Raw genomic sequence first — 26439 nt, 5'->3', positions numbered from 1 at the left:
GAACCCTTAAGAACATTTCCAAAGACTTTGGAAACGCTCTTGCAAATGCCGTTCGAAATTTATTGCAGCTGTCGGGATTTGGGTTTTTGGTTGTCTTTTTGTTTCAGTTGGTGTTTATTTAATTCTGTTATCTTGTTAGTTTGGTTCGGGGTTTTTCTGTCTTTGTCTCTTGTGTCTGTGTTTGTTTCCTGTCACCACTCATGCCTCCTCAGTCACTCACTCATCTGTTTACCTGCCACGCCCATCTCCACCTGTCAGCATTTATTATCATTCACCTGTTTCCACTTACCTCATTATCCTCTGTGTTTTTAAAACCCGGTCATTTCCTCCACCACTCCGTCGGATCATTGTTGATTGTTCATTAGTTCTTGCCTGTGTTTCCTCTTGTGTTCCTGGTTGTAGTTTGTGTTTTTGTTTTGCTGCCCCGCCAGCTCTTTGTTTTCGTTTAAATAAATTAGTTTCCTTTAGTTACAAATATGAGTATGCTCTCTGGGTTCGCCTCCGTCTCCGCCGATCCTGACAGCAGCAACCCTAATGAGAGCCCACTTCAAAATTTAAACCCAAGACTAACACTGTTAAACTGTAACAGAAATTACAGAATACATATTTTCTGAAGTAATTTTTGAAAAAAAAAAACGGTTTCATACAGCATGCTGACTTTTTTCCTTTAAACTCTGATTACCTTTAACAGCAGACAAGCAGTTTCTGCAGCAGATAATAGAAACAAAGACAAAAACACATACAGTTGTAAATCTGACATTATTGGTCCATTGAGCTGACGGTTTTATCCATAGTGACTTACAGGAGGGACACGTTTGGGGCAATGAATGCTTCAGCATTTTATCCAAGGACACTTCCATGTGTGGACTGGGCTAGGGATAGAACTACTGTCATACTTCTTCTGTTGTCAGGGGTAAAAACAGCAGCAGACTTATTTGTCTTCTCTGTCTTTAAAGAAGATTTACAACTTGCAGGTTTAGAAAGAAATGAGTCAGTGGCCACGCTGTATCAATGTCTGTTTGACAAGCAATTAAGGCCATTAGTATGTACAGTTTGTCCTCTGTGTATTTGTTTATGTCAGCCCTATTCCCTGGAGCCTGCTGTGGTGTGATGGTATAATTCACCACTCCCCCTGCTTCCCGGAAACTGTAGATTGGAACAACAAGTTTCATTGGAAAGCAGTCATGAGATATGAATGAGTCACTTTCAGCTGGGCAAAGGTATCTGCTGAGCGGGAAGAGGGTGTAAGACGAAATGATTCTCCAGCGTTGATGATTATCATCTGATTGCTGCAGCAACCAGATTATGTTGATGTACAAACAGAAACACTTGTTTTATGACAGCTTTAATGCTTATATGTATGGAATCTGACAGATTATGTACAGAAAAATGTAAAACTACAATTGTTCACAACTTTTAGAACAATTATTTTCAATTATTCTTAGACCAGCTTAAAACTGGAACTTACACAGTGAGTGTCAAGAAAAATGAAAGTGTTCACTCTTGGATAATACCTGTTATGTAAGCTTGGGAAAAATGGACTTCAAAACAGACTGACATGGTAATAATTACACTAAGGAAAACACACAATGGAACCCAACTAAAGCATTGGCAGAAAAGGTTATGAAGGGAAACAAGGGGTTTCGGGATAGGATTTCCTTTTGATAGGGAGAAAAAAACACATGAAGTTTAGGGCCAGAGGGAGGTTGGCCAAGGGGAGGAACTTGTGAAAGGAAATGCCGATGATACACAGATCAAATAAATGACATAGCTGTTCAAAGTTCACCAGCGTACACCAATAAGTGAGGTCATTGTGGGCAGGATTTGTTTCTTTGGCAACAACAGGCAGTTAGCTTACCCACTGTCTGTGTCCTAATGTACAGACAGGCGCTGAGTCAACAAAGCCGGTGTTTGGAGTCAACCTTTAAAAGTCACGACCTTAGCAAAAGGTGCAGCAGAGCTGATGTGTTTCCTATACAGCACGAACAACAAAAGTTCACACTCTGCATTAGCTGCTGCTGATCAGCTTTCCTGACAAAAGCACAATTATGATAAAGCAGTCCCCCACAATAAAGTTTTTTTCAAACTTCATTCTTTATAAGGCCATAAATTTTGTTACACTTATCCTGCATGTGAGTTTGCACAAGAAGCCGAATCGTAATGTGATGACCAAAGGCTTACTTATTCTACAGTGCTACTGTTTCTTCAAGTAGTTGTTTTTTTATTTTGTTTTTTCCTGTTTAACATCTGACTGAAATTCATTAGAAACCTATTGCAATCAGAAGTTTACATCCTTTACCATGGGCATAAATATCATTAATTTTGGCCCTTTTCATTTTCCATGGTACACACAGGCTCAATTATATCCACACACCTTCACTAATATTTGGTTAAATGTCCCTTACAAAGCTGTACTTTGACTGAACACTTTTTCAAAAAGCTTCAGGCAAACTTTTGTCTTCATATTTAACCAGCTCCTTGGCAAAGTTGATTGAATTATTATTTTAAACTGGTTGATTTCCTGGCATGGACCGAGCTTTTCATCATAGTCCACAAAATTTCAATCTGGTTGAGGTTGGGGCTCTGGGTAGGCCACTTCTTCAGAAGCTTAATGTTAACCTGATTTATCCAATCAGAAACCAGATCCCAACCCAGTAGTGTTTGGGATCATTGTTTCTGTTGGAGCACCCAATTTTCTTTAGCCTTACACATTTAGCTGTTGATTTGAGGTGAAGTTGAAGAATTTGAAGCTAGTCCTTTGTCATTACTTCATCTACTCAGTAAAATGCATGAGCATGATGCTTTCACCACCATACATGACAGTTGGTAGAGTGTTCGTATGTTTTAAAGCCTCACCTTGACTCCTCCAAATTCACTTGATATCCTTATAGCATATATGTCAATCTTGGTCTTTTCTGACCATGAAGCTTTTCTCTTCTAGAAGGGATTTAGCTTGTCCATGTGGGCAGCTGCAAATTTTAGGCACATTTGAACTTGTCACTTTTGGAGAAGGGGCTTCTTTCTTGTTCAGCACCCTTTCATGGAGCCATGGAGGTTTAAAACTGGCTTCACTGTAAACAGTGACACTGGTGTTCAAGCAGTTTCCAGTTCATGGCAGACTTCAGCCTTGGTGATTCCTGGGTTGTTCCTGAACATCCTAACCAATTTACTTTTATTAAAGGGTGACAGATTAGAATTGGTCAATCAAATAAGTGCTGTCAAGCAATTTTGTTTTATGCTACAAAAAAGAAATTACCAGCTACAGTCAATCACAATCACTAACAAGACGGTAATAGGGCTTGGCCATGTCAAGTTAAATGGTGAATACACAGACTTTTGTTTGGACTTACAGTGAGGTTGGGCTGCTGCTACATGTTGAAAAGGGTGAGCAGCACAGCAAACAACACTCTGCTTTTATTGTTGATCTACGCAGAACAGCTACTGACTACAACAGTCTGCGGTGCTCATGTGCGATTTCACATGTTGCGTCTTCCTTTGAAATGCAAATGGGAGTGTCCAAAAATCTCCACTCCCAGACCTGAGTTCAGAAAGCTTCAGTTTTAGAGGAAAATGAGCGCTTATGTTGTGTAAATAAATAAAAGCCCAAATTAATATAGTATTTATGTGTATGCAAACCTCTAAGTGCAGCTGTGTCTCTGTATTTTTTTTTTCAGCTCTGTCATTGGTAAAAAAGAAAAAGTCAGATAACTTAATCTGACCCTCATCTGTGAACCAAATCTGCAGCAACAAGATAGATCTGAGATTGGGTGAGTACGATAAGCAAATAGCGGAGTCACTTTGTTCACAGTTGTGTGAGGACAAAGATGCCCCCAGGCAGAGGCTTTTCTCCTAGTTCATTGGCTCTCAGACATGAACTCATATCACAGGAAGCGAGGTGACTGAGGTAATGTGGGAAAACTCAGATGTGGTATCAGAGTAGAACAATCTATTCTACTATTTTACACAACAACACAATAGAACGTATCAATAAAGTATTTCAGTACAAACTTGAATGACTCATTCATTCCATAATAAAATGCACAAGGACTATTTACTTCCTCTTGTATCAAGAGCGTGAAAACAGGATGGTTTGGGTTTACAGATCACAGAGTGGGGATTAGATTTAAATAGGGGTAAAAGTACCTTTAAGCACACAGTTGTTAACTATTAATGGATTTACCGGAACAAATAGTGACAATAGAACTAGAAGAAAACAACTAATGGAATTACACTCTGGAGATCTGAGACCACTTTGGTTTCTAGTTTAGCAAAATAAATTGCATTTTAATCAAGTGTTTTATTCAGGATGGACTGTCTGGTCTCAAAGAGCACAGCCTCTGCTAATAATCCACTATTTTAGGGATAATTCATTTAAATTTAGGTGATACGTGATATGATAAAAGAGTCAGAGAACACAACATTCAGCTTAGCCTGTTAACGGTCATGGTAACCTGATCGCAAACCCCCCTCTTTCTTTCCCATTCCCTCCCGTTCTTACTCTCCCACACCCGAAAGTGTACAATGAATTCATCCCAGCTCCCTAATCAATGGGGTGGGTCTGTGTTTATACCGTGGCCTCAATAAATGCCACCCCCCGAAACAGCCAGAGAGTGCTGGTTCCCACAGAGGTTGGCAGAAAATAATAAAATGCCTAACATTCCTCCACCCTCTATAATAGTAGTAGCCTTTAGTGCCGAGCTGGCATCACTGGAGGGAAAACAATTTGCAGTCCCCTAGTGCACCACCCCGTGTGAAACAATGGCCATTGAACTGTCCTGCTGATTTTCCAGCGCTTTTAAAGATCTAGTACAGACAGCAACCTTCAAAGAAAGCATCACTTGAAATTGCTGGCTGGCAAAACATCCATTAGTAGATGTGAATGAAGCTCAGTTTGAGGGAGGGGGTAAAACTATTTGTTTCAATTGAGCGGAGAGACTCCCAGCGAGAGTGTCTCAGAATCACAAAAACTGTAGCTTTTCATTTGAGTGATAACCTCAAGGCTATGCGACACAGCCATGGTCACTGATAATTGTCTGCTGTGAAAACACCACCAACATACACAAAGGCTACATGCTCACAGAACCCTCTGTGCATTAGCCTTCAGTGCTTTTAGAAAGCTACAGCTGATGTGGCTGTTTTTGACTTTCTGTTAAAAAAACACAAGGATTTTCACAGAACTGGTTTAAATGTTTAGCTTTGAAAGGTGCTGAAAGGCAAAAGACGTTTTTTTCTGTGTCTGGTCATTTGTCTGTTGTTATAGCAAAATATCTTATGAGCCACTGGACAGATTTTAATGAAACTTAAATAAAGTAATAATTTGATGTACAGCTACAACTGATTAATTTTTAAAGTCAACTCAATTCAAGATCCTCACCACAGATAATCAAACTATGCAAACACAAAAAGGCCTATATTTCAGTTAATTTTACAGATATTGAGAAAAATGTTGGAGATATCTCCAACATGTACTCTAAACATGAACTGATTGTGGGAGATCTTAGATTAAAACTTTGGCATTAACTGTTGGCGTTAAGCCTGTCTGTTAGCAAAATATCTAATGAACCAGAGGACAAATTTTAACAAAACTTACAGAAATTAATCATAAAATGACAATCTAAAACTTTTCTTGTCAACCCAATTCAAGATGGCCTCCACAGCCAATTGTCCTCAGAAAACACGTACATGGCTAACTCAGTTAATTTTTTCAATTATTGAGCTAAAATTTGGTCTGGTTGTAATATTATTTTGATTCTTAAAAAAATAAAACAAATTCCTGAATTTTAACATTTACATTTATGGATAAATTCATTATTCTTTATCTCTTGCTGGGTACTCTCCAACCAACAATTCAAAATAAACAACATCTATTTCTGTTACCAATTTTCTAGTATTTTTCACTACAAAATTCAGACGTACTGTGCAGAAAGGACTAGCATTTTACAACAATATTGCACAGCTTTTGGACTCCGTGAACATTCATACAAAACTTTTAAAAAATTTTGTTCCAAGTATTTATGCAAATCAGCCTCTGAGAAAAGCTCAGCAAATTTCAAAGGTCAGCTGTGATTTACATAGAATTAAATTAACCCCCTCTCCCCAATCCCCCCACCCCACCCCCAACACACACACAAACACACACACACACACTCCCCTTTAATAAACAAACACAACCTGAATCTGAAACACTCAGGACCTCTGGAAGACCTGTCCGGTTTGTGTGCTCAAAACAAAAAAGAATCTGTTTTGGTGTGTTTGAGTGCAAGTGTGATCAGTGAAGAACCTCTATCATACTGAAGGTGGACGATATTGATTTTTACCCCAGTATATCAGCAAACTGATATATTGGCCTTCTCTGAATGCGAGTGCACAAACCAATTCACAACTTGCCATCACCAAACATCACAGGAGCATCCTGACTGATTGCTGAATCCCATGCATGTCCGTTCAGCCAAAGCACACACATGCGCGCACACCCAGGCATCCACTCTTCATCCTCAAGGTCAAGATCTATGACGGTGTGATGGAGGTGACACCATGCGACCCATTGTGCACACATGTTGATCTGTCCCCAGACATGGCCCAACAGTTGCAGGTAAGGCCTGTGCTGCTCTAAACCATCAATGCATTTCAATGAGAGGATCTCGCCATCATGTTTGTGTGCTGAGGTGAAGTGGGGTTGGAGGCCGGGCAAGTCTCCACTGCGTGCAATATGTAATCCAAAACCAGACCGATGATTATCTCCCCTCCCCACAAGCGCTGACTCAATTCTGATTTATGATTCGAATGAACATCGATTTTCCAGGATGGCCCACCCTTCTCTCTCTCTTTCCTTCCATTTCTCCTTTTAACAAAAGAGTGAATGATGTATGTGTATTGATTTTCAATCAATTATTTTTATTCTCATTTTATTTAAGCCTGGACAAATTTTCAGTGGCCCCAGCGGAGAGCGATGCATCTCTATCAATAGCTCTGTAACTCATTACTAACTGGCCTTCTGATAGTAAGCAGGCAAATAATGAATTCATTTCAGAGGCAGCCATGTCTGCTTAAACACTGTTGGCCCGTAAATTTGTGCAGGCATCAGTCCTTTGACGCTAACAGGAAAGGAAATGAAAACAATTTTTTTTGTGCACCACTTTCCTTACATCTTGAATCAAATTGTAATTGGAGAAAAGTTTATAATTAGACAACTCCAACATTTGAAACCTATGGATGTTAATATTTAGCTTGTGGAAACTGATACACAACACTTTCTGTGGTTGAAAAAGAAACCGTTTTACAAAAAGCCCTGATCATGTTCTGCTACATTACAGGAAATGTAAGCTTGGGTGGTTGGATGTCTAACCCATTTTACAAGGTATAAGTGAGGCCCTCTCAGTGCTTAACTTTTGATCTACAGTTTGTTTGTTTTAATCTTTTTTTTTTCTATCACAGGCCTCTGTTAAGATGCTTAAATTCTACATTTCTTCTACAGCTGGATTCCTTACATGACAGCTACAAATATCTTAGGCGGGCCTGTTTATTTTGTAATCAGCAACAATAAAAAGGTAACAGAAAATGTCATAAAATATTAACACAAGTAAAGGCTTTTGATGAAAATCTGTGCCAGCCTTAGTTACTGGTCAATGCAAATAGGGAAATGTGGCAAAGACCCTGCTAGCACTGACTGCACCAGTGGACTGAAGTAAGGTCTCATTACACATATTATATTCTTTCCAATTTGTTTCTTTACAACCTGGAATTTAAATGAATTTTCAATTTGTTTATAACTAATGAACATGCACAAAATACTTCAGATAAATAAAGGTAAATGGGGAAAAATGTTTTAAATAGTTCTAAAAATATGAAACTAAAATGTGTTATGGGCACATGTATTCATCCCTTTTGCATTGAAGCCCCAACCTTCAAGATCCACAAACTTGTTCAGCGGCGTCTAGCTCACGGCTGACCCGAAACAGGAGGTGAACCACCGCGCGTGAGAGAAGGGGCTGGCAGAGAACGGCTGGCTGACATTAGCGTTCCTGTTTCGGGTCAGCCGTGAGCTAGACGCCGCTAACTCCGCGGAGCGCGAATATCCAACATCCAACTTAAAACTAACTTCACTACGGTCGCAAACCAGTTTCCTACCCAGCTGCACGAGAGTGGGGGGAAGCTGTTTTGCACGTCCTGCAGTGTAATCATTGAACATAAACGCATCGACAAACACTTTGTGTCTGCAAAATGTGAGGAGAGCTGCAGACGAGGGACAATCCAGAAATGGTCATGAATGTCAGTTTATAAGCTATCAAAGTTATCAAATAAAGCATTTTTTGATAATGTCAATGTTTGTTGGTAATTATCTTACAAAACTAGTAAGTATTTTTGGTTTATATATTAAAAGTTATGGTTTTTTATTGATTTTAGTAAAAAAATTGCAACTTTTAGGAAAATGCCCCGCGAAATCAGGCATTTTAGCCGCAATAATCACAAAAAATGCCTGCGAAATCCTGGAGGGACTGCTAAACATAAGGCCAGCAGGGACCACTCCTGCTTTCAGATTTTAAATGACCACACTGCACACTGTATCGAGTGGTAGCAGCATCATGCTGTGGGGATGTTTTTATTGACAGGAACTGGGAAACTTGTGAGAATCAAAGGAAAGATGGATGGAGCAAAATAGGAAGAAATTCTTGAGGACAACATTTTTGAGTCTTCCAGAGATTTGACAATGGTATGGTTGTTCACCTTCTAACAAGAAAATGAGCCTTAACACTCTGCTGAAGCAGCACTCCACTGGTTTAAGGAGAACCAGTTAAATGTCCTGAAATGGTCCAGTCAAAGCCAAGAGGTTTGATTTAAATATTAACAAAAATAACACCCATTCAACATAAAAGCAGTATTACATAAAGACTGGAGAAGACTTTAGGTGGCTAAATGCACCAAAATGCACCAAGGTGGCTGCAAAAGGTGGCTCTACAAAGTGTTCACTTTATATCTATATATCTATCTATATCTATCTATATATATATATATATATATATATATATATATATATATATATATATATATATATATATATATATATATATATATAATGATTTAAAATAAGTTTATTTCCTTATTTTCCTTCAAAAATCTGTATTTTGTTTAGGTCCATTCTTCAAGTGTAATCAAATTAAACATCCATATGAATTCCAGGTTGGTAAGGAGTAAATACTTTTGCAAAAACCACTCTATGGCTTGACAGTTTTATTCCTTTGAACAATGTTTTTTGTTGACCTTATTAAACACAACTTCTAGTCAATGCATTAATTCCATAGAGCATGATGCATTTTACACTAGGGATCAGCTACAGCTGCCTTCCAAGGTACATTTTCAAACACAAAAACATTCCCATGTTACCCAGCCACCCCTACACACACACCCAAAACAACTCACTGATTGGCCTGACAGTGATGCATTCAAATGGGTCATCCTGTAATTGTTCTTTCCTGTGGCTACTGGCCGGGCTGGGATTACATAATGATGATAAAGCTGCCGACCTGGCCTCCTAAGATAAAAGTTGCCATACGGGACCATGTACATTCTCTAAATGCTTCATCTATGAGGTTCTCTGAAGGAAGTGATTGTTGCAGAGCTGCCCACTAACAGTATCAGACCACTCCCTCTGCTATTCAGCTGGCAACTTTTAAAACACATGAGTAATGAGTTGGCATGCTACTGTGTGGTGATAAGCAGCCTATTTTGTCCCATTTTACACAATGACAGAAGTTTGAACCACTCTATTAGGTGGATTGTTTTTACTCCTTGAAGTAAAGCGCCCACTGAGTCCTGGAAAGACCTAATGGATAACCCCCTCTGTAACATAAAAGCAGAGTGGAATTCCTTTGCAGGATGTCCTGTGGCCAGCTCCAGGCTTCAAAAGACATTCCATTGCCATATGACTGAATCAGATGTTCTGGGTGGCCAATATGACCTCGCAACTGGAAGCAGCACAAAGGACGCTCAGTTGTCTGAAAACAGAAACACACTGGCACTTCGAAGACAATGCACCTCCTGTGTTGAAACCTTGTTTATCTCATCAGGCACTGGCAGGCCAGGCTGCAGAGCGACTTTATGCTGCCGTAAGAGATGCCGCCGTGGCACACGAGTATTTCTCCAAACAGGAAATGATAAGAAAGAGTCAGGATGACGTAGCCACAGCTAAACGTGCACTGGAATGTTACTGGAATGAACTGTCACCCATGAGAGAATGCAGTGAAGTATCGCCAGACGAGAGGAATTCTGGGTGTTGCAACCACGCTGTGATGCAAATGTCCCTACTTTTACTTAGGTAAACACCAAAGTGAGAAACACAGTGGATTTATTTTTATAATTTTATATTTTTATACATTTGTCTCCAAACTTAACCAGTTCCAGACTCAAAAGGTCACCATGCTCAAATTGAATTTTAGTGTCTTCAATAAGAGGTTCAAAACAGTAAGTGTAGACCCTCAGTAAAGGCATAAAGTAACAGAAATAATTCATATGTAAAATCTAAACTTAAGACATTGTGGAATAAAAAAGATCTTTGTGTAAAATTTTGCATTAATTATTTGGACTCAACTCAGTCTGTCTGTCAGCAAACTATATTGTGAACCACTGGATTGGTTTGATTTAAACTGTCAGGAAATAATCATTGAATGTTCCTCTACTACTGATTGACTTTTGAGGTCAAGCCAATTCAAGATGGCTGCCACAGCTTATTGACATTACACCAAAAAATTGGTGTAACAATAATGTTGCAGTATTCACCCCCTGCATGTTTTATGTTTTTATTGATGTCATAAATAAATCGTGGTCAATATAAATTGGCATTTTTGACAAAAAAAAGAACTTCTTCAATGTGAAAGTACAATCTAATTTCTACAGTGCAATACCAAATAAATAAAAATATGTCATATAAAATTATGTCATATAAAATAAGCGACTGCATAATTATGCACCCCCTCTTAAGTGACTGTGCTAATTTAACAGAGGTCCAGCCACTTGGTGCTAGTTGTCTCACAGTTAGTGAAAAGGGAATTCCCTGTGGGCAGTGGATATGTCTCAAGTGATTGTAGTAGAAGAATACCTGTGTCTGGAAGGTCTATTCGCTGGTTAATCAGTATTCCTGGTTACCATTACACTATGAAGACACAAGAACACTCCAAGCAGCTCAGAGAACAGATTATGGAAAAGTACAAGTCAGGAGGTGGATACAAAAGGATTTCCGAGGCCCTAAACATCTTCAGGAGTTCCACTAAATACATAATTAAGAAATGGAAGGAATATTGGACGTGTAAATCTACCAAGAGTAGGCCGTCCTCACAAATAGAGTGACCGTGAAGAAGGAGAATAATGAGAGAGACCATCAAGACACCTGTGAGCTCTCTGAAGGAGATCCAAGCATCAGCAGGTGAGATGGGAGAGACTGTACATATAACAACTGTCGCCTGGGTTCTCCACCAGTCTGGGCTTTATGGGAGAGTGGCAAAGAGAAAGCCACTGATGAGGAAAAATCAGATTAAATCTTGACTAGAGTTTGCCAGACAGCATGTGGAAGACTGCATGGTCAAGTGGAAGAAAATTGTGTGATCTGATGAAATCAAAATGGATCTTTTTGGCCTTCAGACAAAACGTTAGAAGAAAACCAGATACTGCACATCACCATAAACTCACCATCCCCTCGGTACAGTATGGTGATGGCAGCATCATCCTGTGGGGATGCTTCTTGGCAGTCGGCCCTGGAATGCTTGTAAAGATAGAGGGTAAAATGAATGCTGTGAAATATAAAGAAATCTTGAAGGACAATCTGATGTTGTCTGCAAAAGAACTGTGGCTTAGAAAAGGATTTATTTCCCAGCAGGACAATGACCCGAAGCATACAGTGAAAACTACACAGAAATGGTTTATAGACAACAGGGTGAATGTTCTGGAGTGACCGAATCAAAGACAAAGACCCAAATCCAATAGAGAATTTGTAGCTTGACTTGAAAATGGTTGTTCCTGCCTGATCCCCACACAACCTCACAAAGCTTTAGCAGTTTTGTAAAGAAGCATGGTGTGAAACTCTGATGGACAGATGTGGAAGACTGACTGAGATTTAGCCACACAGACTCAGTGCTGTGACTGCGGCCAAAGGTGCTTGTACGAAATACTGATGTAAAGGGGATGAATATTTATGTAGTCACTTATACTCTGTTGTTTTTCTCATTTGTCTCCATGCGGCCCTGTGATGGACTTGTGACCTGTCCAGGGTGTCCCCCACCTCTCGCACAGTGACTGCTGGAGATAGGCACCAGCTCCCTGCGACCCGGAAAGGAGAAGCGGGTAAAAGAAAATGGATGGATGAAAGGATAGACAGTATTACTCTAAAAATTTGAAATTATTTTGTCATCAAATTTTTTTTAAATCAAAAATGCTCATTTATATTGACCACGATTGAAGGGGGTAAAAACTTTTTTTTAATGCACTGTATTTTGTGCATTCCCACTATTACTTTATTACCAAACAAAAATAGAACAGTTTTACATTTTTTATTTTTTGTCTGTTTTGCTTTGTCCTGATCCTGTCACCATTAAGCTTAAAATTAGAGCACTAAATATCTGAGATGAAATGGCAAAAGTTAAAAAAAAAAAACAGTTACAGTTGTTTTTGGAGAGTTTTTAACCCTTGTATTATGTTTAAGAAAAAAATACATTTATTATGTTGTGGGTCATTTTGACCCGTATTGTGTAAATCCACTTAAAACAGTCATAAAATTAAACTAAACCAATAAGAACTTTATTTTAGATTACACAAACATTTAGAATAGATAAGAAGTAGAGATATATAATTCCAAAACTATATTAAACTATATTCAATCACTATATTCAATTTTTCCCTCTTCACGAACACTTTTCTTTGCATTTAGCTTGCCCCATTTTCTCGGGTTTTCAACATTCAACATTTTCATTGTTCCCCACATGATGGACAGAATGTGACTATGTGCTTTTTGCAGATGTACTTCTTGCATCTCACACAAGAGGTACTTGTTTTACTGTCATCTCGAGAGGGACAGATTTGGCATCTTTTGCGTTTCTTTGCACCTGTATCCAAAGGATCCATTGTGGGTTGGTCAGATGCCCCGCCCTGGACCTTTGCGATGACAGCTGCAGCTGCTGGGGATCGAGCTGGCCTGGCCCGGTTCTTGATCTTGGGAGTGACGAGTGCTTTACCTAGTTCTTCCAGGAAAAGTCGACGTCGTTACAGTTTGCTGGCATTCCACTGCTGGTTGATCTCAATCCACAGCACATAGGCATTGTAAGCAGACACATCCAAAATGTTGTAGAAAACTACCAAGGGCCAACGGGCAGTCTTGCGCTGACAGCTATATGTTGCTGTGACTTTGTCAAGATTGTCAACTCCTCCTTTGGTGGAGTTGTAATCCAGAATCATTTCGACAGTAACATGGGGGCCAGGATTATACAATAAAGGCAGGATTTCGACCCATTTATCCCAGTCATCTCTGATTGCTGCAAGTTTGTCTCTTTCACGTTGATCAGCTCTGGTGTCACGGTTGTCAAATCGGATCACATGAGAGATCATGTGAAATGTCTCCAAAGACATTGTTGCTCGGAAGATTGGCCTTCCATTCTCTTCATTCCATAAACTTGCAGTTGTTTCACCCTTTGACCTGTATACGCCAGCTAACACCAGGATTCCAGTGTAAGTGTCAGTTGGATCCAGTGGCTTCCATTTCTCTTGAAAGACACGCCTCCCCTCCAAGTTGGTCAAGTTGAGGATTATCTTCTCTATGGGTGGGTATATGAAGAGCTGAAATGCTGATTCAATATCATCAACTCTTGTGACAGCAAATCTTGTAGGACCAGGAGTCATTTTGATGACATTACAAGATGACAATCTACCTTGGCTTTGGTGTGGTGATGTTGACCATTTTATTTTACCATCTTTAGATGTCCATGTCCCCCCTGTGGATGACGATTGTTGCGTTTCTTGGTTTTCATCTGATGAAGGGACACCTGCAGACTCGTCCTCTGAATCCTCCTCATCATAGGAAAATTGACAATCTGGATCATCAATGGCATTGTCCTCTGGCTCTGAAGGATCCTCTGTCTCTGAAATCTCTTCCTCTACATCACTATCCCAGTTCATAAGCTGCGATAAAGCTTCTTCAGCTGTAAATCGTCTGGAGCTCATTTTTGGTGTGTTTCTCCAAGAATGGGCATGGAAACAGTGACAAGGACAGGGGAGAGAAAGTCCCTCTTCCACACACACCTGGTTCTGAGTGTTTATTCAGAGGCAATCAAAATAAAGTACATCAAAGAGACGGGGTTTTTTTTTTGATTTAAACAGCTACTTTGTGTCTGGGTCAAAATGACCCGCAACATAATCTTTGTATACAAACTGTGTGCGGACATTTCACAACACATCAAAGAGTCCAGAGTTTACACAGAAGTTCATGACCCTAGAGGAGAAAAAGTCACAACATTTCATGGAAAAAAATAAAGGATAACCTGCACTTTGATCAACACAAAAATTGAAATGGGTCAGATTGACCCTTAACATAACACAAGCTAATATAATTTTTCTTATGTTTTATGTAATATGAATGTTCTCACCACCTAGTGGCACTGCATGAGTATTACAGTGTTTTTGTTAAATTTGTGTGGACACGTTTTTTACATAATTGTAGAAAAGGTATCAATCAAAAGAAAAAATCTGAAGTAGTGTAAACTGAGTCATAATGTGGGGCACATTATTTTTAATTGGCAAACAAAACAGGACAGGAAACTACTGTTTGAATACATTAAGGGAAGCTACTGCCACAGTAGTCATGGTTATTTTTGTATAAAATGATATTGGGAAGATATCTGAATACAGTATTTTTCCCCTTTGTATCATAATAACTAAACTGGGGTAAAAAAAATAAAATAAATAACTTTGAGGAACCACTCCTGAATATTAATTCTGCCTTATGCTCTTTAAAGTGCAAATTAGGTTAGAGAAATAAGTTTTTAACTAAATTAGAAGAAAAACTGCACTTGTAAAACTTCTGCTACAGGGGAGATTACAGCTTTGATCTGTTCAGCCTTTCGGTGATAAAGTAGAAGTGATACTTTATATGGTTTTCAGTCATAGAGCTGATTTCCTCCTCACTCATATGTTGTTTGATAACATAATAATATCCTGTCATCGATGAGTCATCATGTCCGGAGACGAGTGTTGCCTGAGTGGAACTTTTTAAGAGCCTGATGTCAACACTTGCTTTTCACCAGTTACAGCTTGAACTCAGCGCGGTGTGTTGCAATTGCCACTTGCGATAAAAGTTGCAGTTATGTTTACCACATAAGAACAGTGGGACTATGTCAGCTCACTTATGCTGGATGTGGCTACACGCGAAGTCGACACTGAATACTGCCGGAGAGGAGAGAACACCACCGCTTTATATAGAAGCCTAAAAATAACCAACCAATCAGCGGCGAACGACTATGAGTCAAACCAATCAAAAAGGAGATAATCCGAACTGAAACAGAGGCATGGGTTGCAATTGGTCAACCGTGATGTCATTCGAGGTCGCTTAGGCTGCTCGCCGCTGATTGGCTAAGACGTTGCACGTGATACGAGCGCGAGGAGGAGGGGCGGCGGGCTTGGAGGTTTGAATAGGGAAGTTTGCAGAGCGCAGTTGTCCGTCATCCAGTTCGGTGTTGTGTTTGCAAATATCTTCAGCCCGAGCGGAGAGAAGGAAGTGGCGGATTGAAGGACGAGGACTGTTTGTCTTTATTGCTGCTGAGAATAAGTCTTCGCTCGCATCGCAGGGAATCGTTTTTATCGTTTTATTGGGTGTTTATTTTTTTTATTTTTGTACATCTTCTTTGCCTGAAAACGCAGCTGTATTAGTTTACTTTTATCCAAACAGAGCATTTCGTTGCAAAAATGGATGTTTTACCTATGTGTAGTATTTTTCAAGAACTTCAAATAGTTCACGACACGGGCTATTTCTCAGCTTTACCGTCCCTGGAGGAGTACTGGCAGCAGGTGACTCTATTATGACTTATTTTATCATTGTTTCTTTTTTTCGGATGGTTGTTTGTAAGCTTGTAGGCGGAACTGAACTGCTTTTATGCTCCTGTCATAGACCACACCGCCGAGTTCAGCCGACGTGTTCTTCATTTATTAAAAACAAAAAACAAGCCTCGCGTCGTTACCGTTGTAAAGATAGTTGTCCGTTATTTAGACGGAGCCCGTCCGCTCAGTTTTAGTCTAGTTTTATTATCAGTTTCGTTCTGAAGTTTTCTGGCAGCGGATCAATGTGCGAGTCTGACAGCTGGAGGCTGTGCTGCTCGGGATGAATGGGATAAGAGGAACTCAGTCAGCAGCAGCAGCTTGTTGGTGCTTTTTTCTTCTTCTTCTTCTTTACAGAGCAGCTTCTTCTTTTTGCCTGATGATGCTTTCACTCCACACAGAAGTGATGTGGGAGGAAATGCAGGTTGAAAGTCAAAGAGAATGAGATCAGCACAGATACGTCTGCACTCGATCACTTCGTTCGTGGCATTTTCCTGCTCTGTAGCAGTCATTTCTCTTCACAAAAGTGCATCATCCCTAGATTTAAATGGGCTTCACAACGTGACACTGAGATGTCAGCCTTGGCTGGTTCCTCCTTGCAATAAAGCCTGGAGAGACTTTTTTTTTAAATTTCACATCTGCTTTGTCACAGCTGTTCTCTTCAAGCACCATCTCATGAACACCTTGCTTTTTTTAACGGGCTCCACAGAAGCAGACTGGGAGCCAGCGTGCGTCTGTTTTGCTGGAGGATGTGATTGCATGTCGGTGGCTGGAGGAGAAGCAGCTGAATGGCCCTTTGAGGCTGCGGGAGAAGTTGAGCAGCTTCCTTAAAAGGACTCTAAAAATGAGTTCAGTGAGTCATGGCGGTGTGCTGAAATGACAACGCTGGAGCTCAGGGTGCTGAGCACGGCTCCCTGCAGAACACTGTGGGTTTTTTTTTTTTGTTTTGCTTTTGTTGAAGTTCAAGTGAGAAGGAAGTGAGCAAGTGCATGGTGAAGTGCAAATTGCTGATTTATTTTATTCCTTTTTTCCCCCCTTAAATGTTTAAGTCTCTCCAGCCAAATCTGTAACACAAGGTGTGTTTAAGTAACTTGTCTTATAGAGGCGTTCCTTTTTTTTTTTTTTTTGTAGTGCTGGTACAAAATGAAAGAAATATATGCACCCAAACTGTAATGTTTTAGCCCAATTTTCACTCCAAATTTCCTGAAGATGTAAGCCTGATCGGCAAAAGTGCAAGAATAGCTGGGATTTCCTGGTTTGCACATCCTGCTCTAAGCAAATATTACACCACCAAAGCATATTTGGGATGTGCAGATGCATGATTTAAGAGGATTTCGCTCTCAGAAGCATTTCGCTGGTGTGAGTAAACCTCCTCTCTTCTATTTTTTTTTTTTGTCGTTTCTTATTGTATTTTCTCTTTTCTTTGCAGACCTGCTTAGAGTTGGAGCGCTACCTACAGAGCGAGCCTTATGTCTCCTCATCTGACTTGAAGTTCGACAGCCAGGAAGACCTCTGGAGCAAGCTGATTTTGGCCTGCGGGGATAAGTCCAAGGCCGAATGTGACCCGAGGCTGCCACCGGCCCACGAGGAGGACAATCAGGACAGCCACATCTTGGACAGCAACAGTGTGAATTCGGACGCCAGCAGCGAGGCTTCAGACAGTTCTGAGGAGCTCTCGCCCACGCACAGCTTTACCTCCAACCCTCTGGGTTCTGTCTTGGTGGGCTCTGGACCTTTTAGCCCCTCCGTCATCAGCACTCCCCCGTCCTCTCCAGAGGCCACACCGGAGGCCGGCGCCATCGTGAGCGGCTGGGTGGCCTCCCACACCGAGCTGCACTTGCCGGTCAAAATCAGGACCGGCGGGACAGCAGCAGCAAAGGGCTCGGACAAGACGGGACTCTGTGGGGAGGCGTCTCCGGATGGCCGGAGGCGAGTGCACAAATGTCACTTCAACGGCTGTCGCAAGGTTTACACGAAGAGCTCGCACCTAAAAGCACACCAGCGCACTCACACAGGTGAGTTTCAGTCTGACACGGCCACATGTGACCTGTGTAAACAGAGAGCAGAAACCGGAGGAGGAGGGGCTGCTGTCATCTGTTTGAGGTTAAAATAAAAATCAGGTTTTATCGAGGGAGCACCGGAAGGACTGCTAATTCAGTCTTCCGCCTTAATGACATCGTCCAGCCATTGTGTAATGTAATTAAAGGTCCACGTTGCACGCTGCCCTCAGCTGGAGCGCTGCAAGCATTAGCTCTGCATGGCTGGATACCTAAACTGTGACCTAATCTGTGTGGAATGTGACTGACTGAGCCAGGGAGTGAAAGAATATGAGAAAGAGGGAGGGAGGGAGGAGGGGTTGCACATGGGAGATAAAAGAGCTTGAAAACAGATTGAGTTTCACCATGGGAAAGGGCTGAATGGGCGGAGGAAAGGGGGGGCTGCTGAGTTTGGGAGGCTTTGAATGGTCATTTGAATGTTTTTGTATTTGCGATTAGCGCCGTGACATCACATGTCATGGCTTTATTTTACGTATTTATTTGTTTGTTTGACATACTATCCCTTCGATTGAGAGTAGCAGCCCTGTTGGCGTTCTTGCCGTGGTTCAGGTTTCACCAAAACAAAGCTGAGCCAACAGGTTTGGTGAAAGTTGAGTCTGCAGTGGCCTGTCAGAACCTACGCTGTCATCATCCCACCTAGCCCCTCAGATGGATTGATTTGAATAATAACAGCAGCCTTAGTGGGAAGAACAAAACTCTCTTTGTTGCTGTTGCTTCTGAGCTTCACTCACTGTGTTCCGTGTCCACTGTTCAGGTGAGAAACCGTACAGGTGTTCATGGGAGGGCTGCGAGTGGCGCTTTGCACGAAGCGACGAGTTGACCAGACACTTCAGGAAGCACACCGGGGCCAAGCCATTTAAATGCAATCACTGTGACAGGTAAGTTGGGGACTTCAAATAATAAAAGCTGAGTTAGGTCATTTAGGCTAACAGTGTCTGAACAAGGAGGAAATCTGCTCATTTCTGTACCATGATCTGCATAACTAAATCCCTTCCTTATTTGATCTGTGACTGACCTCCTTCGTCCTGTGTCCCCAGATGCTTCTCCAGGTCTGACCATCTGGCTCTTCACATGAAGAGGCACATCTAAAGCAGGGCAGGCACCTACCAAGCAACACAGAAGGGAAATCCTTTTTTTTTCTTCGTTTTTCTTTTTTTTTCTTTTTTCTTCTTTTCTTAAAAGTGGAAAGAAAAAAAACAAAAAAAAAAACAACAAAAACATATGCCATCTCCCGACCAGTCTCTTGGTTGAACTGTCCCAGAGCAGAGTGGTGGGAGTGTGTTCCAGCCAAAGCATGCCGTTTTGCACCATACTGAAAACCCAGTGCCTCCAGGACCCGTCTTTTTATGGAGAGGGGCGCTCTGAAGGTTGACTGTTGCAACAAGAGGACAAAATCATGGATTGGGTGGGAAAGGAAAGAAATGTTTTTAATTCATCACACACAAAAAAAGACAAAAAAAAGGGACAGAAGCATAAAGAGTGAATGAATTGTACGTATGGTGCATGATGTTTTGGGGACATCTGGACAGCAGATACACTGGTACTTTGCAAACCTGTCTGAAGTAAGCATGTGTGCACTGTGAATGTCTGAGATTGGTTGACCGGCCCCCTCCCCTGGGAGGAGTGGGGTGAAGAGGTGGATTGATGCGGGGCTGGTACCAATGTTGCTGTGGACTGAGTGGCTTTCTGGGGGGGAAACGTTCCTGCTGTGTTTTCCCAGGTACCAGTGTGAGGACGAGTCTGGTAGCCAGACTCAGAAATGGGGGGTGGGGGGGGTGCTTCTCTGAAGCTTCAGAGACCTCGGGTCGGACCAGAGACGTGTCACCTTCTGGTCTGTGACCCAGGGGCTGAAAAACAACCCCCCTCCGTCCATCAGGTCACTGTATGACAGGAGCTTCGTTTGGTGGTTTTCTTTTTTTTTTTGGTGCAGCTACTAAATGTGCAATGTGTCATGTAGCCTTTTTTTTTTTTTTTTTTACAAGCTACAAAGCTCATTTTGTAGTCCCGACTGTATAAGCTGTGTGCTTAGAGGTATAACACGACTATACTATAACTTCAATATCATAGACAGGTGTTGCATGGTTCTAGGGTTTGTTCATTTCCAGTTTCCACTGTAATCAGGACTGCAAATAGTTTCAATAAAAGTGCAGCTAAAACAGTTAAATGTTACAATGTTGTACATAAAGCCTTGTTAATTTCTTCTGTTTTCACATTTTCATCCATCTTTGTTTCTCTTAATGTATACACTACTCCAAGTACTCAGATGTTTTTTTTTTTCTAATAAAATACTGAAGTAATTATGCCGAGCCACTAGGTGGCAGTAATGTCCATGTGAACATCAAAAATTCATAGGAAAAAAAATTTGCTCGGCTTATAACTTTTCCAAAAAAATTTTTAGGATAGGTTTTACAATTGCGAGATTTAGAAGAAACCAGTGAAAACTGCTCCATTGTTTTGAGTATTTAGAGCACAAAGTGATTGTGGCCGTGCACAAAATGGACTGCTGCATCACTGAATCTGAAAATCTCAGTATTTTTGAGTCCACTCAAACGTACCAACAAGGGAGTTTAAAAAAAATAATCACTTTGAGAAAACATTAAAAAAAAATTCATTATCAGTTTGTACATTAAGGTGAGATGCAAACACAGCTGAAAATCTCAGTTTTTAAAACTATCTGGAGTAGTGTAGATTTATTCATTGAATGCCTCGAGGACTCATTTTTTGCATTTTTCTAATTGTGTACTTTGTGTCTAATAATGCACTGTTGACCTTAATGGTGCCTTATGCAAGTGGCTCAGCCCTGTGGTAGCAGAGGATCGCTCCCTCGGGGGGTGTCACGTTTTGTTGTCCGGGTGATTTGACAAGCTCCATCAAGGCTCAATTACAAATGATCCACTTCTGCAATGACAAACGTAATCAGACTGTGTTGTAAAATTAGAAATGTTCGCAAAAATGCTACTTCTCAGTTGATTGCCTTTCTTTGTTTTTGTACATTTCTGAGTCGGAGCACCAGTTTTATTGATTCTCAAGTTAAATTAAGTCTGGTTTATGTACATAAGACAAATGTTGTATGTTAAGAGCACTTAAATTCATTTATGAATTGGGTTTACCACTGTGTGGAGCGTAATGGAGTCCACGTTGTGCTGTACAAGGGTACAAACTGACTAAGAAATGCACTGGTGGTCATTTTTCCACAGTATCCTTTCCCCACTAATACCACTCTCCCCCTGCAAGTGGGACTGAAGAAAAAGCTAAAGATTTATTGTAATTAACAGGCTGCAGTCGGACAGGCCTCGCCTTGTACTGCCTCTCAGTAATGAATTGCTGAAGGCTTTGTTGGCATGGAATCTGTCACAGACTGCTGACTGTGTAGGTTGGTTATTGACCTGTCTGGAGCGCGTTGTTTTAGCCAAGCTGCAACAGTATTATGGAAACCACAGAGACGAGCGAGCGACCGGGGGGCTTTGGGGGGATGCTCATCGAGCATTGATGGTGCGTAATGAAGTTTTGAATTAAAAAAACACAAAACAAAAATAAAGCGTGTCTTTGTCATTGGAAGCTGATGAGGACGGATTTATGACAGAAACTCTGATGCCAGGAGTTGAAGTTATTAACACCTGAGGATAAAGTGATCTGCACCTCCCACCCCAGGTTGGTTGACCTCGCTGCAGGAATCCAATGTTGCCAGCGAGTCGCACCGTGGCCCGCTCCCTCCGAAGTATAGATTTCAGATGAGCGAGCGCAGGAGGCAGCACGAGTGCAAACTGGAAACTGCTTATTGCAGTAGGTTTGGGAGTGCTGCCGATGCCTCTTGTGGGCAAAGAGCAGCAGCAGCATCCATTCTGTAGAAACAGCAGCCAATACTCTTCAAGTGATGATTGAGCCTTGATTTAGCTCCATTCATTTTTTATTTTTTTTTTATGTTTTGCTCACATCCTTTACACCTTTCCATGATCTCTGTCCATCTGTTCCATCCCACCACCTCAGCTGTTCTCACACACACAGCTCTTTGTTCACAACTGAATCTTTGTACAAAAAAAAACTTTTGTAAAATTGTTATGTTTATGCTTTATGAAATTTTTATTTGAAATTGTTTTGCAAAATTGTTATATTTCTGTATGAATGTATTTTTTATTGGAATAATAAGAAATTCTTATCTGACGCTGGCTGGCCTCCATTGTGTCATCAGTTAGTTCTCAGTTTTATTATTGTGAAAGCTTTTTTTTTTTTCCCCCAGTTGGAGGTAAATAAATGGCTGCTTTTCATTCTGCATCCAGCACTTTGAGAAAATTACACAGGGAAACTGTATGTGTGGGCAAATTTGTCATTTTAAAGATGTTTATGTTGCACCTGCCAGAAATTCTGGCTTAGAAACTAGTTTGCTTCAAATAAGCAAACCAACCATGCTCCTTCGGCACTTTTCTGCACCCCCTCTCCAACATCCCGGAGAAGTTTTTCATGTATAAAATTCTTCTGCAGAGGTCTAAACATAAAAATATATATATATTTATATATATATATGCTCACTTCTCAGAACAAGCTAGCTCTCATCAAAGCAGCATAAATAATTTATCTCCGTCTCTCACAGCCCGTGGCATTTGGTTTTTAGAGCCACTTTTATGCATTTTGTTAGATAATTATTCGACATGGATGATACAGAACAGCGGTGGATAAACCAAATAGGCGGGTCCAAATCTAACAAAAAAAAATAAGGCTGTACAAAAAAAATTCTTCTCCCGCGCTTCAAAAGAGGATGACCTCAAATGGGCAGGCAACTTATTACGTCTGATTTCCTATAAAAAGCCTGGTGGTTTCTAAATTAAGCTTTCCCTCCTCTCCGGCAATTAAGCCTCCCAGCTTCAGAGTGTTAAAAAGGCTTGTTTTTGTGCGTGAAATGCTGCACCTCCTTGATCTCCCCAGCCTTCTGCCCCGCTTCATTTTTGTCAACATCTCATCTAGCAACTGCTCATAATGCTAAAGCGCAACAGCTGGAAGCAGATCCACCAAACTCGAGCTACATAACAACATCCTAGAGTCTCTTATTTTTGTTTTTAACCCTTGTATGTGTAGCAATACAAGGGGAGCACCCTCTTGTGAAGTGTGCCATATCATGGGAAAAGTTTCCCATACATTTGGCACAGGGATGACATTTTTTTCCCTTTGATGTATCCAGTACTAGTGTCCACCATATTCTTTCCCACATTGATACTGTAACAGTGACCCAAACTCAAACAATTACTGGAAACAATCCATCATTTTTAGGTGTCACACGTCTTATTTTAATGTCTCAGGAGGCTGAAAATTTGTGATCCACTCTGTGAAGGTTTGGAAATTTTGTCAGAAGAATGTTTCAGCGGCAGTACTTCCAGCTGTACTGTTCATGATTTTAAAACTTATTGAAATAGCATGTTAAGAAGCACAAGCATTAGTCACAAGAGATATGTCTCCACAGAGACACAACCTAAACTCAATACTTGAAAGAACTATGGAAAATTCAGAAGCATGTTTTAAAAGCTATACCGACCCCATGGGTATTGTTATTTTTCTCTAAATCCTGTTTTCAAGTTGGCAAAACATCTTTCCAGTAAACTGTCAAAATAATGCCACTTTGTTAAATGTGTTCATTTTAATATTAAAACCTAAGTAGAACTTTCAGTGTGCTACCAATGTACGAAACATGGTTCCATGGAAGGGTTGTGACTAGACTTGTTCATTTTGCTGAAATGGAAAGATGAAATGAAACTTACACATTTAGTATGACGAGAAAATTTAGTGCTGTAAAGCCTTCCCAAAAACCTGTGCTCACATTTCAAACAAAGGAAGAATGGAGTGAAAAGAATATTCTTTGACAACATGAATGTTACAACTGAAAATAAGAACTATGATACAAAGTTTCTTTTTATTCTGAGTAAAAACTAACCCCTAAAGGTAGAAAATGGTAATAAGGCAATTATTTTTTTTTATTGTTAAAAAAAATTCTCATGAATCTACTAAATCCCCTGTTTCTAAATTGTGATTATTATTTTTTTATTATTATTAAAAAAGGGACAGTGTCCATTAATCAACATTTAAACAAGTCAAATGTAAATGTTCCTGAGTTAGCAATGGGCTAATTTTCACTGGAAGTCCCTTTGCCTGAATAATAACAATAATAATAATATTAATAACCAGTGCAATCAGAATAAATTAAAACACAGTAAAATTAATAAATATGAATAGTATAAATAATATAATGCTGCTTTCCATTTATCTCAGAATTAAAAACTCAGACGTCACCTTCAACTTAACCATGTTCTAGTTGAAATTTGGGAAAACTGATAGAAATTCCTGTTGTTCTTCTCAGTAACCAGACCAATTGTTGGAATACAAAAATACAAAACGATAACTAAATATTTCTCTGTTTTCCCTGAATTAAAACACTGGCGAGCTGCTTCCTGTGAGCTTTTCCTCCAGTGGATTTACGAGCGGTCTGCTTGGTTCTAGCCATGACTGGACTTCAGAGTTTTTCACATTTAACACTGAAGAGTAAGAGATGTTAATCAACTGCTCCCGGTTGTGAAAAAAAGCCACCTTGTTGTTATGGTTACACATCATACCAAAATGTCCAAAAGTAAAAAGGTTTCAGTAAAAATCCTTCCAGCTGCCCAGCATCTGATAACAGAGGAAGTAATCACCCAAAAAAAAAAAAGATTTACATCAAGAAATAAAGTTTTCAAAAGCAATATCTCAGAATAAATGTAACAGAGCTACTCCAACATGCAGCCACCTTGAGCGGTTCTGTTCTAGAGAAAATGTGCAAATTGTTCTTTGTTTTTTGGTTTGGGAATATATTTTTTAAAAAAACATCTTTAAGCTTTGGTAATACTGTAGGCTAGAAGCTGTAGCCCAGCTAAGCTGCAGTCTTTAAAATGAGACATAAGAAAAGAGAAAAGTCCTTAGCTTTGTTAGTAAAAGCTGACTTGTTAAAAAAAATAAGATCTGGTTTTTAAAACTTAACCCACTTAAGACCAAAGCTAACGCAAAAATAAAGGTCTAACATTCATTGAAATGCAAATCGCCTGCTGCCTTTGAATTTAGAGTATTGGGAAATGAGTTCTAGCTGTTTCTCCAGACCTTAAAAATGACTTAATCCACAATATCAAAAGATTTCACAATCCATGCTAAATCTTACTCATATAACTGACTAAGTTATAGACAGTTTGTGTTGGCTAAAGTTGATTAGCTGTGGCAGCCATCTTGAGTTGTGTTCATTCCAAAAGGCAATCAGTTGTAAATGTGCATCCAATGATTCTGAGAATTTCTTTAAAATTAGATATTTTGCTAACAGACAAACAGGGTTGGCTTCAGCAGTTCAGCCAACTTGAATTGTGAGTAACCCCAAAAGTTAGGTTTCATTAAAATCCATCCATGAGATAACAGACAGTGAGAGGCTATGACTTAATGGTTAGCATTTAAAGTAAAGACCTTGTGCAATTTGTTAGCCGCTCAAAGTATAAACTGGGGATGAGTCTCTTACCACAACCATGCTTAATTTTTAGCTCAGAATCTATAAAATGGACTGGGTTATATTCATTTTTGTGTTGGCTAAGGTCAGTTAGCTGTGGTGGTCATCTTGAATTGGATTGATTCCAAAAGTCAATCAAGTTGTAAATATATATCCAAAAATTACTTTCTGAGTTTATTCATCCAATTTAGTGGTTCATGAGATATTTAGTTAACAAACACAGACATTCCCACCCACCATTCAATGACAGGCGATATTTAGTTGTTAATTCTTGAAGTATATTTTTGCATACTCAAGCTAATATGTAGCGTGTGTTTTGTTGCCAATCCATTCATGCGCATTCAGTTTAAAGTTTGCATATACGACTTCATACTGCTTTGATATTTAAATGTGTTTTAATGTTCATTCCTGTCTTTACTTCAGCAAAAGCTTTGAGTCTTTCACCCAACACTTGGTAACAACATTAGATACTAAAAATTCTATGGCAACTATAATTATAGAAGCAATAGGAGAGCCCACTTATTTGGCAGCACAACAAATCTGGGCACCAATGGAAAATAATTTACCTTTACACAGTTTGTAGTCTGTATTCTGTTAAGTTTCATGTACTTTACGGAACCAGTAATTGTGAGGCATGTCAGTCAGAATAAGTCCAACGCGTTGTTAGGTTCATGTCAGTTGTATCAGTGGATCCCAATGAATGTGACTATCTCTAACTACATAATTGCAACGGGATTACTATTTTATCATTCCCTTTCAAGCGGAAGGCCTTCCAATTGTGGATTGTAAAATAAATCATATCCAAAATTGCTG

The 26439-nt window shown here is 40.0% G+C and overlaps 1 protein-coding gene across 1 annotated transcript; it reads left to right on the top strand.

Moving 5' to 3' along the window:
- The first annotated feature begins 15672 nt into the window (after window positions 1–15672).
- Window positions 15673–22288, top strand: klf6a (Kruppel-like factor 6a). Its single transcript, XM_017435392.3, has 4 exons — window positions 15673–16038; window positions 17495–18080; window positions 18877–19000; window positions 19160–22288. Exons 1-4 carry the CDS (start codon window positions 15937–15939, stop codon window positions 19209–19211), a joined length of 864 nt encoding a protein of 287 aa, XP_017290881.1. The 5' UTR covers window positions 15673–15936; the 3' UTR covers window positions 19212–22288.
- Window positions 22289–26439: the final 4151 nt, after the last annotated feature.

This window comes from Kryptolebias marmoratus, linkage group LG21 (assembly GCF_001649575.2).
Source record: "Kryptolebias marmoratus isolate JLee-2015 linkage group LG21, ASM164957v2, whole genome shotgun sequence".
NCBI lineage: Eukaryota > Metazoa > Chordata > Actinopteri > Cyprinodontiformes > Rivulidae > Kryptolebias > Kryptolebias marmoratus.
This window is presented reverse-complemented; position numbering and strand designations above follow the sequence as displayed.